This window comes from Pseudophryne corroboree, chromosome 7 (assembly GCF_028390025.1).
Source record: "Pseudophryne corroboree isolate aPseCor3 chromosome 7, aPseCor3.hap2, whole genome shotgun sequence".
Taxonomy (NCBI): Eukaryota; Metazoa; Chordata; class Amphibia; order Anura; family Myobatrachidae; genus Pseudophryne; species Pseudophryne corroboree.
Genome location: NC_086450.1, coordinates 505890220 through 505906386, shown reverse-complemented (window position 1 = coordinate 505906386; position 16167 = coordinate 505890220). Strand labels below are relative to the sequence as shown.

Below are 16167 nucleotides of genomic sequence, written 5' to 3'. Positions count from 1 at the left end.
TCCAAGAAGATTCATTGCAGCGGCTGAGTAAGTCTTGAGCTGTGCAGAGACGTTTGTGCAGCTCTCTGCACAAGCGATCGCTCCCCTACACAGCCCGGTCCCCCTCCCCTGTAGGCGGTGATTACCTGGTCACAGCAGTGCAAAAATCCGCCTGCGTGCGACCAGGTCGGAATGAGGTCCCATGTGCACTGCAGGTGGGGCAGATGTAACATTTGCAGAGAGAGTTAGATATGGGTGTGTTATTTTGTTTCTGTGCAGGGTGAATATTGGCGGCTTTATTTTTACACTGAAATTTAGATTTCAGTTTGAACACACCCCACCCAAATCTATATCTCTCTGCACATGTTACATCTGCCCCACCTGCACTGCACATGGGGGGTAATTCCAAGTTGATCGCAGCAGGAATATTTTTAGCAGTTGGGCAAAACCATGTGCACTGCAGGGGAGGCAGATATAACATTTGCAGAGAGAGTTAGATTTGGGTGGGTTATATTGTTTCTGTGCAGGGTAAATACTGGCTGCTTTATTTCTACACTGCAATTTAGATTTCAGTTTGAACACACCACACCCAAATCTATATCTCTCTGCACATGTTACATCTGCCCCACCTGCACTGCACATGGGCCCTCATTCCGAGTTGTTCGCTCGCAAGCTGCTTTTAGCAGCTTTGCACACGCTAAGCCGCCGCCTACTGGGAGTGAATCTTAGCTTCTTAAAATTGCGAACGAAAGATTCTCAAAATTGCGATTACACACCTCTTAGCAGTTTCAGAGTAGCTCCAGACTTACTCTGCCACTGCGATCAGTTCAGTGCTTGTCGTTCCTGGTTTGACGTCACAAACACACCCAGCGTTCGCCCAGACACTCCTCCGTTTCTCCAGCCACTCCCGCGTTTTTCCCAGAAACGGTAGCGTTTTTTCCCACACGCCCATAAAACGGCCTGTTTCCGCCCAGTAACACCCATTTCCTGTCAATCACATTACGATCACCAGAACGAAGAAAAAAACGTGAGTAAAATACCTAACTGCATAGCAAATTTACTTGGCGCAGTCGCAGTGCGAACATTGCGCATGCGCACTAAGCGGAAAATCGCTGCGATGCGAAGAAATTTACCGAGCGAACAACTCGAAATGAGGGCCATGGTTTTGCCCATTAGAGAAAAATTTTGCTGCCGCGATCAGGTCTGAATTAGGCCCAATGTCACTGGTTGCCTGACTGCGTGCCAGAGTTGCTGCCCACTATAGTCACTTGCGCTAAGGAATGTGTCCCTTATGACATATGCCAGTAGTCTGCACAGTCTACAGCATAGTGCAGCCCTCCCCGACATGCTCGGCTATTGGGTTCATATATATGTAAATCTGTCTTTGATATTAGCCAGTGCCTCCCCAGCCATTTACCTCACCGCACGTCACTGGGGAACCCCAATTAGTGCACCGTGTCCCCTTGCATGGCGAGCTGAGCTTGGCACAGATTACCGTTCCAATCGTAGTCCACATAGATCGTTAAGTATGAAAAAGTAAAAAAAAGAAAAATATTGTGAAAAACTTGTCGACCTTTTGACCTAGAACATGTTGACCTAGAGACCCTATCGACCTAGTTACTGTCGACCAATAGTGGTCGACCTAGATACTGTCGACCTAGAGACCAGATCCCGTTAGTGCCAGGCTGCAGGTGAGAAGGGATAGGGTTGGGGAAGTTAGGGATTAGGTTTAGCCAGGGGCGGATTGGCTGCATGCCCCCCCCCCCCCCCCCCCCCCACACAGCGAAGAGTCCAGGTGGGCCGATGCACATATGGTGCTGTTTTGTTTGTTGACATGTGAGGGGTGGTGCTGCCGCCATGGTTACACGGTATACCTCTGGTGCTGCCCATGTAAGGCCACCTCTACAAATTTTTCCAGGGCCACTTTCAGTCTCCGATCTGCCCCTACCCAACTTTGAAAGAAAGTGCAATGGAATTTGCTAGTGCTACATAAATGTTAATATATAGATGTTACAGCCAATAATTATAAAACCTTTTGGTGCGACTAGGTCTTTCACACAGCTGAGGAAATTTGAAATAAATTTCAATACCAAAGCTATATTATACATTTAGTTGTTTTTTCCCTGTGGGGGCCAATTTATTTTATTATTTTCTGTGGGGGGCCAATGTGTGTGTTTTTCCTGTGGGGGCCACGAGGGTTGCTTCCATAAATTTCCCGGGCTGGTTTTCCATCCCAATCTGCCCCCGTTTACCATACTTACCTGCTAGGTGTCGGCAGGGCCGAAACTAGGATTTACGTCACCCGGGGCAAGGCATTAGCTTGGCACCCCCCACCCGCGCATGTAACTATGTGTGCGTATTATATATATATATATATATATATATATCTATCGGGGGAGAGAGAGAAATCCAATATCTCAGGAGAGACAAGGTGGGACTCGAAGTATTATTCAAACAAAGCTTATTGTTCTCTACGTTTCAAGGGATGAACCCCTTTCATCTCCTGACGAAAGGGCTTCGTCCCCTGAAATGTGGAGCACAATAAACTTCGTTTGAATAAGACTTCGAGTGCCGCCTTGTCTCTGCTGAGATATTGGATTTCTATATGCTTTGGAGGAAGGCAACGAAGCATCTACACAGCTCTACATGAGCGTGAGTGCCGAATATACATGTACAATATATATATATATATATATATATATATATATATATATATATATTTATATACTCCATATGGACTAATGGCTGGTAGCTGCTGCAAAGCTTCTTATGAAGGGAATACCTAGACATTGATACATATATAAAATCACACACCTAAACACATACACACCGACATACATACACTCACTCACTCACTCACATATATACATATAGCCAGACACCTGTATACATACATACATATATATATATATATATATATATATATATATATAGAGTCACACATATATACACACACACAGTGACACACAAGCACACATACAGATGTGTATGTGACCCGGCAAATTCCTGGGTCACATGTCTGAAAGCGGCATAACCCTCCCCACGTCCTACAAGTAATACCGCACTGAACTTCAAATTGCTGCAAGTCATTTATATGTGTGTATATACTGTATATACACACACATTACATAAAATACACACACACATATATATATATATATACACACACACATACATACATACACACACACACACACAAAATAGAAGTATACAATTATTATTAATAGAAAATTATACTTACCTGCCATGTTTCAGACTATGATGCGCTGTTCATGGTCTTGCTTCTGTTGGTCTGCGCCTCTTCCAATGGCAGCCGCCAACCATGGAGGGAGAGAGTAGGCATAGGCACGCATGGGGAGGTAGCAGAGAAACAGATGGGGAATGGTATGGAGGCACACGGGGTTGGGCAGAGGTTCTCAATGGATAGTGAGCAGAGGCACGGGAGGAGTATCAGAGACACAGATAGAGGGGACAGAGACATGGATAGGGAACATGTCAAATATATATAGACTGTACAGTATATAGGAAAGTGAGCAGAGGCACTGATGGGAAAGGGACTGAGGCATAGAAGGGGAGGGGCAGAGAAAGATGTTCACATGAGGTGAGGTGCAGATGCACACGAGGATATAGGGAAAGAGGCGCACACATGGGGATATAGGAAAAGAGGCAGACATGGGGATATAGGGAAAGAGGCACATATGGGGATATAGGAAAAGAGGCACACATGGGGTGGGTAGGTGCAGACAGGCCCGGCGACAGGGGGGGTCAAAGGGGACACCCGTCCCGGGCCCCGTCATTGTGAGGGGCCCCAAGGTCCAGCGGTGGCAGCATATCATAATAAATGTACATAATTCTATAACTCGCGGCACCGCACCAGCCGCGTGCGGCCCGCTGTGTGGTTGAGTTATTGTTTTTTGCGGAAGCACCCCCCCATCCCCCCAAGCCATGTGGTCATCCCCTCAGTGCACAGCCCCAGCCAGGTCAGCTGTCAGCCTGAGTCAGCCAGTCCCCGGCCGTGCTGTATGCTGTGCAGTGCACTGACGTTGCACCAGTCACACACGATGACGCCCGTCCGGACCGCCCCTCCTCTTCGAGTCCTCACCGCACGCCTCCCTGTCTCTGCTGTGTGAGCTGTAAGGAGCCGGAGCGCCAAGCAGGAGTGGCCCAGGACAGTACTGCGGGATTCTGAGCCTGGTCAATTAGCGGCGCCGACGGCTGTGTGTTGCTGCTGGTAAGGCTCTCCAACTCCAGAATGTTTAGGGATTTGGGTTTGGTTTGGGGCTTTGGGATTGGTTTGGGTTGGGCTGCGGGCAGGCAGGCACATTATGCATGCAGCATTCTGCACATATAGATGCATCTGCATGCATGCATGTCAGATGAGATCAGAGCAGAATGTCTGTGTGGTGGTGACTGGTCTTTCAGGCTCATCTGCTGCTCAGCACAGACAGTACAAAATGCCTGGCCATTGTGTGTCTGGGATTCTTAATTTTGGAAAGAGATGATCCCAATATATCAGTATTGTATTAGGCAGGCGGGGTTGGGATCGGGTGACCGGCGGTCGGGATCCCGGTGGTCAGCATACTGACGCCGGGATACCCACAAGTGGGAATATGGCTGGGCCCCATGCCGGCATTCTGGCGTCCGGGATCCCGGCGTCGGTATGCTGACCACCAGGATCCCGGCTGCCGGGATCATAACTACATCCCAGGGAGGTGCATGTGACGGTCGTGGGGAAGAACATAGTGCAGACAATGTTTTTAGGGCCGGGTGGGGGGGCCCGCAGAGATATTACTGTACCGGGCCCCAAGATTTCTGTTGCCGGCCCTGGGTGCAGAGGCAGACATGGGGATATAGGGAAAGAGGCACATATGGGTATATTGGAGAAAGAGGCATACCTGGGGATACAGGGGAGAGAGGCACAGCTGGATAACTTCTGATGGCCTCTCTAGCTCAGCCTCAGTTAGAGGAAGCAGGGGAAGAACGGAGGAGCAGCAGGAGACCTGGGGGCGGGGCAACATGCAGAGAGGACAGAGGAGTGAAGAGGGGAAGCTGAGCTGCTGGGAGATTTAAGTTATTCCTCTGGCCTGTGCTGTACTTCCTGTAGTCCCCCCCCCCCCTTTTCTTCACTTATCCCCCTTCAGCTGTACCTGCCATCTGCCTCTTCAATGCCCAGCCCCTCTGCTAGCTGATTTAGTAATCAGCTGCTCTCCTCCTGCCCCACATAGCACCATACCCTCCAACATTTTACACAGAAAAATCGGTACAAATCCGGAAAAGGGGCGTGAACGCGGGTAAAGGGGGCGTGGCCACTCCCCTTTTCCTATACTTTCAATGGAAGTTTGGAGAGCCAAAAATCGGTACAGACTATGAAAAAAAGGTACTGTACCTATTAAAAAGGTACAGTTGGAGGGTATGTAGCACTGCCGCTGTCTGTCTCTGAAGTGAGGGGAGAGAAGACCTGGTCATGGAGATCGCGCTGAAACTGCTCCGTCCTGCACTGCCTAAGCTTATCGCTGCCTGTCAGCTGTTTCACAGGCGCAGCAAGCAGCAGAGTTCCCCACTCTGCTGTTGCTGTGCTTGTCAAACAGCTGACAGGCAGCGGCACACTTAGGCAGTGCAGGACGGAGCAGTTTCAGCGCGATCTCCATGACCAGGTCTTCTCTCCCCTCACTTCAGAGACAGACAGCGGCAGTGCTATGTGGGGCTGGAGCCTCACTCATCGCGGTCAGTGCTTAACGGGTAGCGCCAGCTCTGGTTAGGGGGGACTCGGCACCCCCTCCATTCCGGCGCCCAGGTCGCCTGCCCCCCTAGCCCCCCCTAGTTGCGGCCCTGGTGTCGGGATCCGGAGCGTTGGGGTGTTGCTGACGGTATTTTGACTGCCAGCTACCTATACCATCCCATCCAATCACCTTCTAGTTGTCATTTTACAGGCTGCGCTAAAAAAATGGCAGCTAGAAGCTGATAGGTTGCAAAGGACAACTTCTCCACTCTGTCTCCCCCTGTACGTCTAGTTAGATATATATAGACCCTCCCAGTATGAAGAGTCACACAACTTACATGCATGGTGCAGTGACAGAAGCAGCAGAAGTCCTGTGTATGTCACGGATCTCTCCATTGTAGATGACGTCTCATAATCACGAGTCTGTTCAAAGGGAGGAGATGATGAACCATGTAATAAACACATAGGCTGGTAATCACTAACCTGCTGGCTTAGCATTTTTTGTTTATTGGTTTTTAACTCATAATTGTTAATATTACGGATAATATTCCTACCAAGCAATCTTTGAGCTTCGTTGTCTTTCTGTAATTTATTTGTACATTCACATTATGCAAAATTTATAGTATAGGGTGATTCAAGAGTCACAGTACCATTTGTTTCAAAAACTGTGCAGGAAATGGGAAAACTGAATACTCCAGTAATAAGGAGAGAGGATTGACTGCATAGGAGAGGAAAGAGTTAAACATCTGGGGAGGGGTGGACCCAGCTGTGAGGAAAGTACAGCCTTCTTTAGGGGGAGGGTTTGCTATATATAGGGAAGGAGAGGCCATCTTAAGTCTCTTGGTGATTTGCTTTGGAGTGAGTGCTGCTTTGCAGAATCCCCCCATTTTCTTTTTCGGATTTATACATTTCAGTGTTTTGTCAGCTAGTCATGGGCAAAGTGATTCACTGAGCTGAGCGGAGACACATGACTCAGTTCAGTGAAGTGTCTGGAGTCAGTGTCTCGGCACATGAGTCATGACTCATCTGTAGTGGAATGTGTTGCAGAGACTGCACATGAATCAGTGAGTTGCCAGTGCTGGAGGATCAGTGCTGGACTCATGGAGTTATTCAGCTGCAGTGATTGTACAGTGTATCTGGGGGAGGCAGCTGCTTATGCCCTGATTGTTAATAATATGTTAACATAGATTTACTGTTATGTTGATATATTATTAATAACCACTTATTGCATACTAGTTATAGAATATGACATTACTTTTGGCTGAGGAGAGAAAGCTTAACAGCCATGAAACACATCATTCATTCTGTAACTAAACCAAATAAAAACGTTTTGTTTTTTTTTATCTTGCATACTTTGCTAATTGGATGATTTTAGGTGGCCTTGGATTTATTATATTATCCACTATCTAGCCTCCAGGGAGTTTGCCACCCACAATCACACTGAGCAGGATCAGTGAGCACTGAGCCGAGAGCCCTGTACCACAGGGGCTCCACCTCCTGCTGCATGAATCAGATTCATTCACTGAGTCACTGAGTCTACACAGTGTACAACTGTCTCACTCACTGGCAGACTCAGGATGAATCATGATTCATGACATGACTCAGGCACAGCAGCAGAGCACTCACTGACTGGTGAGTCGTGACTGCTCCCTCCCCCCTCCCACTGGGTGTCACCTGGTATAGCCTCTGGCCAATCACAGCTAAAGACAGCAGAACACACTGACTGAAGGACACAGGACACAGAGTATCCTCCCTCTGTCTGAGAGAAGCTGCTGCTGCTGCTGTCTCCACTCATTACACAGTGAGTGACTCGAATCATTCACACTTCCTGATGATTCCAGTCACTGTGTTGAGACAGAGAGTCAGTAGCCATCTCTATTGTCAGCTCCCTGCATTTAGGTCACACATCAGTGCTCTGGCTGCCACTCGCCCACGACGGTCCGCCGGGACCCCAGCCCGTTACCGCTCATCGGGCGGTGGGGGCTGGTTCCGGGGGTGAGCTGGCTGGCCCTGGGGACGGCGTCCCGTCTCCTAGGGCCTCCTCGAGGGATCTGGCGGAAGCCGGGCCGGATGTGACTGGCGGGAGCGGCCGACGAGGAGGATCAGAGAGGGAGTCAGGCCGCCCGGAGGTGGGCGGGCAGCAGCCCTTGCCTCCGGGCATGGCCGGGGAAGCCCCAGTGCCGGGTGCCCGCGGGAGCGCGCCGCGCCAGGCGCTCATCCAGGGACCGGAGACTGAGTTCGATGCCCAGCTCTTCCCCCTTGCCGGGGCCGGCTAGTGGTTCCAGGCGGGGGGAGGGCACTGGGCGGGGGACGGTGGCCAGCCGAGCGAGGCCTGTCGCAGGGCCTCGCACGGCGTCATCCCCAAACGCTTCGGCTGAGAGAGCATGGACCGGAAGCGGTGGGACACGCGCGGCGCCGCTCGCGCACGTGTGCGCGCAGCGGCGCCGCTTTCCTCCTTGTCTCCTCAGCCCTCTCCCCCGCAGCCGGAACACGGTGTGGAGCGGGGAGGGAGGGGGAGAGGCAGTGATCAACCAGGTTAAGCTAATGGAGCTCTTAATGCAGGAGCCCAGACAAGAGGCCTTGTGGTGACAGAGAGCAGTGGGGCGCGCGCCCGAGGTGCGCGCGCGCCCACGCTCGCCTCTGGCGCCGCTAGCCGCGCACGTGTGTGCGCAGCAGCGCCGCCGGCCCTGCTGTCTCCCCTGCTATCTCCCAGGCAGCCGGAGTCCGGCGGGAGCCGGGGGGAGAGGGGAGACAGGGCAATTATGATCACTGGCAGGGCATTGCGATACCAAGGAGAAGGGGTGCGGCAGCAAGAGGTCACCGGGTGCGCGAGCCCGTGTCCACTGAAAGCGGAGCAGTGCGCGCGCGCTCTGCTGCGCCGCGGGGTTCCCGGTCTTTTCAGATCACTCCCCCAGGGCCGGAATCTAGCGGCCTGCGGGGGAGGAGGGGGGACAGGGAATGGGTTAGTGGCCGCGGGGCTGCTGCTCGCGCCGCAGGAGCTCGCGGCGGTCCCACCCCCCCCCCTCTGCGGCATCGGATAGTTCCGATACACGGGAAGAGGGGACAAATTCGGAGGCGAGGGCAGTGCGGGCGTCGACAGCGGTGCCTCCGCTTTCCCGCAAGGGCAGCGTGCGTCGGATGCCCGGCACACGCATGTCGGGCGGCGAGTGCGTGGTCGCACGCAGGCCCCGGCGAAGGACCCAGGACCGCGTTTTGGGGCAGTCACGACCCCTCCGGAGCGCTGGCTCGGCCCTGGCCACAGCGGTGAAGGTGTTAGGGCCGCTAGCCGCAGCTGCCTCCCCTAGAACGGCTGTTCGTTCCGGCGGGCTGCGGGCTATGGCGGCGCAGCGGGTGGCACGCGCCTGCCGTGAGCTCGGGACGGTCGCCGCAGAATTACAACAGGGTCCAGGGCAGGACGCGGGGGAGCTCACGGCCGCAACGCCCCCAGCACTGAGGCCGCGGCATGTGCCGCGAGTGCTGGAGGGGTCCTCCGCTTCTTCCTCTTTTTCAAGGGAGCTCGGGGATGAGGCGATGGCAGATTTCGAGGAGGAAGGCAACGATTTGGACGCGCCGGAAGATTCCATGTCGGGGCAGTCGGCGGCATCAGGTAAGGTGGTGCAGTCGGTATTCGGGTTCCTCCACGAGCTCTAGTTCGCGTAGTTCTTCCTCTTCCTCATCTTCAATGTCGTCACAGGCGTCCGAAGTCAGTAGCACAACTAGGGCAAAGAAGCGGGCAACTAAATTCGCCAAGAGGGCAGCGGAACAGGCGCAAGCGGCTTAGCGAGGAAGCGCGTAGGGCCAAGAAGCTCGCAATTTGCCCGGTGTCGTGCGATTCGTCTATACTGCTGTACTGCGGGGGCTGCGAGATAGCTGCCGCAAGAAGATTTGGAGGGGCGACTTCGTGGACGTGTTCGTATTGACGAAGGTCGTGAAGAAAGAGTATAAGGTGGCGGCGCAAAGAAGGGCATCGGGGCTGAGGCATTCCGTACCTTCGATAATTGCCTGGCCGGGTTCTGGGTCTTCGCGGCATCTTACCTGGAGGACAGGCCGGCAGAGCACACGAATATAATTAGGTACCTGCATCTCGTACATGACATGCAGCGCACGTCTTCGGGATCGGAGTGGCGCAGGTACGATCAGGAATTCAGGGAACAACAGGAAGGTTTGCAGGTCATGGACTTCGGGTTCAAGGACGTTGAGGTTGGGCTCAAGGTCACCCGGGCTTCGCTACAGGCGGAGGAGCCCCGGAAGCCGGGGGCGGACGGGCACCACGCAGGGTCGTCCTCCCAGTGGTTCGGCGCGGACGGCGGATTGGCCAAGTCAGGTAGGTCGGCAGTCCGCGCAGGGGGGCGTGCCACCACAAAAGGAAAATGTTTCACGTTTAACAACGCGGCGTGTTCCTTCGGGGGATGACTTGGTCATCTCTCCAGTGGGGGTGGTTCCTAAGAAGGCTCCAGGCGCCTTCCGGCTCATTTGAGTTCGCTTTTAGGTGTGTACTGCCGGAAGCTGAGAAGGGCGACTGCGGGGTGTGCCAGAACGCACCATTTCGTGCGTTTGTCCTCAGAGATTAAGAGGGATTTGGCAATATGGGCCTCGTTCCTCGAGGACTTCAACGGGGTGTGTATATGGCAGGCCCCAATGGCGGACAGCGCTAGGTTGCAGCTGTTCACCGACGCAGCGGGCGCCTCTGGATTCGGTTGCCATCTGGAGGGATCTTGGTGCGCGGCCTCGTGGCCGGCAGAATGGCATCGCGGGGGTTTCACGAAGGACCTTTTGCTTCTGGAGTTTTTCCCATTATGGTGGCGTTGGAGGTCTGGGGCGATCGGCTGGCTAATCGCAGCATTTTGTTTAGATGCGATTATCTGGGCGTGGTGCATGCGATTAATAACCAGAGGGCAAAGTCGTTGGTGGTTATGCGGGTGCTAGGGCAATTGCTTTTGACATGCTTGCATAGGAACCTGTGGTTCCGCGCGCAACATGTGCCCGGTTTGGAGAATGGGATTGTCGACGCTTTGTCGCGAGGACAGTGGGAGAGGTGTTGGTTGTTGGCACCTGAGGCCAACGAGCAAGGTTTTCATTGTCCCGGTTAGGTTTGGCAGGTGATCGGGCCGGACTGGAGGGTCTAGCGTTGCGGTCAGTAGCGCCAGCCACGCTCAAGGCTTACGAACAAGCTTGGAGTGAATGGGAGGAGTTTGTCCAAGGGCGTCAGCATCAAGGTAAGAGTAGGCATCGGCTGATGCTTTCTTTTATGTGGCAGCTTTACGTCTCCGGTAGGTCACGAGCAGTGGTATCGCGGTATTTGGCAGGCATCTCATTTTTCTGCAAGCTGTGAGGCGTCCCTGACGTAACAAAAAGCGAGGTTCTGCGGAAGGCAATGAAAGGGTGGGCGCGAGTTGCGCCGTCGCCACCGGATAGGAGGCGGCCCATCGATGCGGCTTTGTTGCCAGCCGTCATCGAGGCGGTAGGGCGAGTCGCGTCGTCCAGGTTTGAGACGCTTTTGTTTAGTTTGGCGTTCTCAATGGCTTACCACGGGGCCTTTCGAGTTTCTGAGTTGGTAGCGCCTTCCAAGAGAGCAGATTCGCGCATGCTGGTCGGGGACGTGGTAGTGGGTGAGAGGTCCTTGCTGTGCAGGTTGCGACGCTCCAAGACGGATCAAGTGGGGAGAGGGCGCTGGGTTACAATGGTTCCAGCGCTAGAGGAGAGCGTTTGCCCAGTTGGCTGGCAAGGCAATATGTGGTGGTGCGACCCGTTAAGGAGGGGTCTTGGCTGTTGCATTATGATGGGCTGCCAGTCACGAAATACCAGTTTCGTTGGATGCTGAGTCGTTGTTTGGCGGGCTTGGGCCTCCCGCCCACTGCTTTCGGTACCCATTCCTTTCGCATAGGCGCAGCGACGTCGGCTGCTGCGGCGGGTTGCTCCAGAACTGAAATCCAAGCGGTGGGGCGATGGAAGTCGTCAAGTTACAGACGATATATTCGCCCCGTCACATGAGAGGTCGGTTTGCGCTTGGGGCTTTGTTTAAATGGCAATGTATTACGTTGTTCCAGTTCTGTGATTTTATGGTGTTGTGCGTCTGTTGGTGTTCCCCCTTTTTTATCCTACTCAGGGATTAGCTACTCGCCGTTGCTGGCATGAGTCGGCAGCGGGGGTCTGGAGTTATTTGCGATTTTTTGCCTGACTTGACGGACTGAATTCTAATCTATAATTCGGCTAATTTGGTCTAATCAGAGTCCCTCAGCAGGTCTTTACGTTTCACCTCCAGCTGAGTTATTACATGTGTTTCCCATTTTATATCCCCCCCCCCCTTTTTTATTTCGTTTGTTTTATTTGATCCTTCCCCTTTGTGTCTTTAATTGCGCTTTAAATTGGCAACGGAACATGGTGCAGTCGGCTAGGCCGTGACTGCTGCAATGGCGAGATCTAAAGTTTTCTTTTTTGGCAGATCCTTCAGTATAAACAATTAATAAGCCTCTTAGTAATCAATTCTACCCCTCTTTTTCCCTTCAGGATGGTTCGGAGACTATTTGCCCATTTGGGTGGTTGGCCACTCTTACATTTACTGGGCGGCCAGGTTTGTGGCCTCGGAAGGGTCTCAGGCATTGCTAGGAACACAGGGTGTCAGATGGCTTGGCTGGCGAGGAATGATGTGGGGTGAGCTGAGGAGTAGGTTAGTGAGTCAGGCCAGCAAGCATGGAGTCCCTAGGGTTTTGGTTGTCCTTCTAGGTGGCAACGACCTGGGGAAGAGGACATCCTTGGATCTGCGGTGGGCCATGATACAGGATCTGGCAAGTGTGACCGCGGCATGGACCAATTGTGTGTTGGTTTTTTCCATGATGGTGCCAAGATTGTGTTGGAGGGGTGTGGCGGATGGTCGCCAGATTGATGAGGCCCGGAAAAAGGTGAACGGAGCGGTGGCAAAGTGGGTGCTGTCCCACGGTGGGAGGGTGGTTCGCCACCCGAGGATACGGTTCAGAGACAGCCACCTTTTCCGGCGCGATGGAGTACATCTATCCAATGAGGGGATGATGTTTTTTCTGGAGGATCTAGGTTTCGCTTTGCAGGAGTTAGGGTAGGTTTATGGTGGCGGTGCGAAAGACTTTGGGGATGAGTCTTTCGCTGTTGGCGGAAAAGAACGGCAGTTTTGTATTGTAGGGAAAACTGTAGTGTTTTTTACAGTTTGTTGTGGTTTAGGTGCACTCACCTCCATCGACTTATGGCCGCTTGACCACCCGTCCGGGAAGGCAGCGGCAGGGCACCCAGGAGCGGTGGGTAGTCACTGTGGGGGTTGAGTTGTCACCTATTACCGGTTTATAGTAAGTTTTAGTAAATTTATAGGGTTAGTTATTTAAAGTTAATTCAGATTAATTGAGCCGTTCTTTTGGGCCGCCACCATATGCCAGCTGGAGCGGCATATTAAATGAATTTCTTTATTACAGGTTTCCTAATGGATAGGGACAAATAAATAGCTAGCAATTTTCTGCCAAAATTCAAGTCTCAGTGTCGTTATTTCTGGTTCTAGGTTATGAATGCTTTACTTTCAAAGAAAGGGGTCCACCAAATATCACTAAGATGTTTAGGAGAGAGTATTGACTGCATAGGAGAGGAAAGAGTTAAACATCTGGGGAGGGGTGGACCCAGCTGTGAGGAAAGTACAGCCTTCTTTAGGGGGAGGGTTTGCTATATATAGGGAAGGAGAGGCCATCTTAAGTCTCTTGGTGATTTGCTTTCCCACCCTCCCGCCCTGGTATTAAGAATTTGTGGCACGTGGGCTTTGGCTTTAAGTTGTTGGCTGTTTTCGTTGGCTATTTATTGGCGGAAAAGAACGGCAGTTTTGTATTGTAGGGAAAACTGTAGTGTTTTTTACAGTTTGTTGTGGTTTAGGTGCACTCACCTCCATCGACTTATGGCCGCTTGACCACCCGTCCGGGAAGGCAGCGGCAGGGCACCCAGGAGCGGTGGGTAGTCACTGTGGGGGTTGAGTTGTCACCTATTACCGGTTTATAGTAAGTTTTAGTAAATTTATAGGGTTAGTTATTTAAAGTTAATTCAGATTAATTGAGCCGTTCTTTTGGGCCGCCACCATATGCCAGCTGGAGCGGCATATTAAATGAATTTCTTTATTACAGGTTTCCTAATGGATAGGGACAAATAAATAGCTAGCAATTTTCTGCCAAAATTCAAGTCTCAGTCGTTATTTCTGGTTCTAGGTTATGAATGCTTTACTTTCAAAGAAAGGGGTCCACCAAATATCACTAAGATGTTTATAATAATAATAATAATAATAATAATAATAATAATAATTTTATTTATATAGCGCTCTTTCTCCAATAGGACTCAAGGCGCTTAACAGATACATAGCATAATATAGTACAGAAAATAATGAAGTACATTTTCATAAAATACAGAATCATGGAGATACTAGAGGGACATTATGGAAATGCTGAGTAAACAGGAAAGTCTTGAGTCTACTTTTGAAGGATTCTATAGTTGGGGCCTCTCGCACTGTGCGGGGAAGTGAGTTCCATAGAGTCGGAGCCACATTACTAAAAGCTCGACCCCCAGATGAATTACGGGAGATTCTAGGTACTGCTAAAAGTCCTTCATCTACAGATCGCAGTAATGAAGTGGGGCAGTATGGGGTCAGAAGCTGCTTCAGGTACCTTGGGCCCTGGTCATTTAGGGCTTTGAAACTCAGTAAGCCAATCTTGAAGATGATTCGCCATCTTACAGGCAGCCAGTGAAGGGAGTAGAGGATGGGTGTTATGTGGCTAGAACGGGGTTAGTTGGTTAACAGCCTGGCAGCTGTGTTTTGCACCAGCTGTAAGCATTGCAATTCTTTTGCTGGGAGACCAAGGTAGAGGGCATTACAGTAGTCTAATCGAGATGATACAAATGCATGTATGACTTTTGGCAGATCATCTGAGGGAACTAAGTGCTTGATTCTGGCTATGTTCCTCAGGTGAAAGAATGAGGATTCGATTGTGGCTGATATCTGATATTTAAGTGTCAAGCCACCATCCAGGACAACGCCAAGATTCCGCACACGATCAGTGGTCTGTAATTCTGAATCCCCGAGTGTAAGTCCAGTTGGTTGGCTATGCTGCAGTCTTGTCCTTTGATGTTGCGGTCATATCATAAGGACCTCTGTTTTATCCGGGTTCAGTCACAGCCAACTGGCGCACATCCACTCCTGGAGCTCAGCTAGACAGCCATTTAGGGTTGCTATTGGGTTATCAGTGCCTGGAGCAAAGGACAAGTACAGTTGTGTATCATCTGCATAGCAGTGGTAGACCAGGCCATGGCGCCTGATTATTTCACCCAACGGGAGCATGTATACTGCAAAAAAGCATGGGTGATAGTATAGAACCTTGTGGGACACCACATGGCAATGGCACTGATGGTGATGAGTATAATCCAGATGATACTCTCTGTGACCTGCCTGTGAGAAATGATTTGAACCAGTTTAGGACTGTGCATCCAGACCACAGAAATGTATCAGTCACTCAATCAGAAGCCCATGGTCCACGGTATCAAATGCTGCAGAGAGATCCAGAAGGATCAATATTGAACAGTCACCTCTGTCTCTTGCCATCAGAAGATCATTTAACACACACACACACCAGGGCTGTTTCAGTGCTATGTCTTCTCCTGAATCCTGATTGGAATGGATCATAAATAATATTGGGTTGTCAGGCGGGTTTCCAGTTGATTTGCAACCTCTTTCTCAATAACCTTTCCTAGGAAAGGAAGGTTTGATACCGGTCTTTAGTTGGTCATGCAGTCGGGATCTAAATTAGGTTTTTTAAGAAGCGGTCTAACAATTGCTTCCTTTAGGGGTCCAGGAAAAATGCCTGTCTGCAAAGAGCATTGAACAATTTTTGCAAAGACAGGACCAATTATATCCATACAACCTATTAGAAGCTTGGTTGAGGCCGGGTCCAGATCACAGGTGGTGGGACGCAAAATCCGAGCAATTTCAGCAGTGTCTTTTACATCCACTGGGTCAAAGCTGGTCCATGAAGGCAGGTGGCTTATATTGGCAGGCTTTGTAGTTTGGCACTCCTTTGATGGCTCTGTGGAGATTCCAGCCCGGATGGTGGATATTTTACTTTTATCTGCAAAGAAGTTTGCAAACTCGTTGCATCTTGCCTGGGAGAGGGTTTCATCAGTCTGCATGCATGCTGGCTTGCAAAGCATCTCCACTGTGCGGAAAAGTTGAGCTGGCCTATTGTTTGCTGCCGTGATCTCATTTGACAGGAACTGTGATTTCTTACGAGTGATTGTCGATTGATATTCTTTGTTATGCTTTATTAGTTTTATTTTGTCAACCACTAGGTTAGTCTTCCTCCATCGTCTTTCAGGTCTACGCCCCCTTTTCTTGAGCTCACTAACACTGTTGTCAAACCATGGAGCTTGACGTTGTGGTTTACGAGGTCTTATACGCACAGGGGCGATAATATCAACTGCAG

At 51.1% G+C, this 16167-nt stretch overlaps 1 protein-coding gene across 7 annotated transcripts in view; it reads right to left on the bottom strand.

Moving 5' to 3' along the window:
• LOC134945845 (uncharacterized) overlaps positions 1-16167 on the bottom strand; it is a 183795-nt gene that overhangs the window by 87648 nt on the left and 79980 nt on the right. For 3 of the 7 annotated variants that reach the window (XM_063935367.1, XM_063935368.1, XM_063935369.1), the window contains exon 2: positions 6037-6121. The exons of 3 other annotated variants lie outside the window; for them this stretch is intronic. In XM_063935367.1, coding sequence (XP_063791437.1) covers positions 6037-6094 — 58 coding nt within the window. In that variant the 5' untranslated portion in view covers positions 6095-6121. Of the gene's footprint in view, positions 1-3220; positions 3892-6036; positions 6122-16167 lie in introns of those variants that run through there. One more of the 7 variants, XM_063935370.1, reaches the window with a different exon arrangement.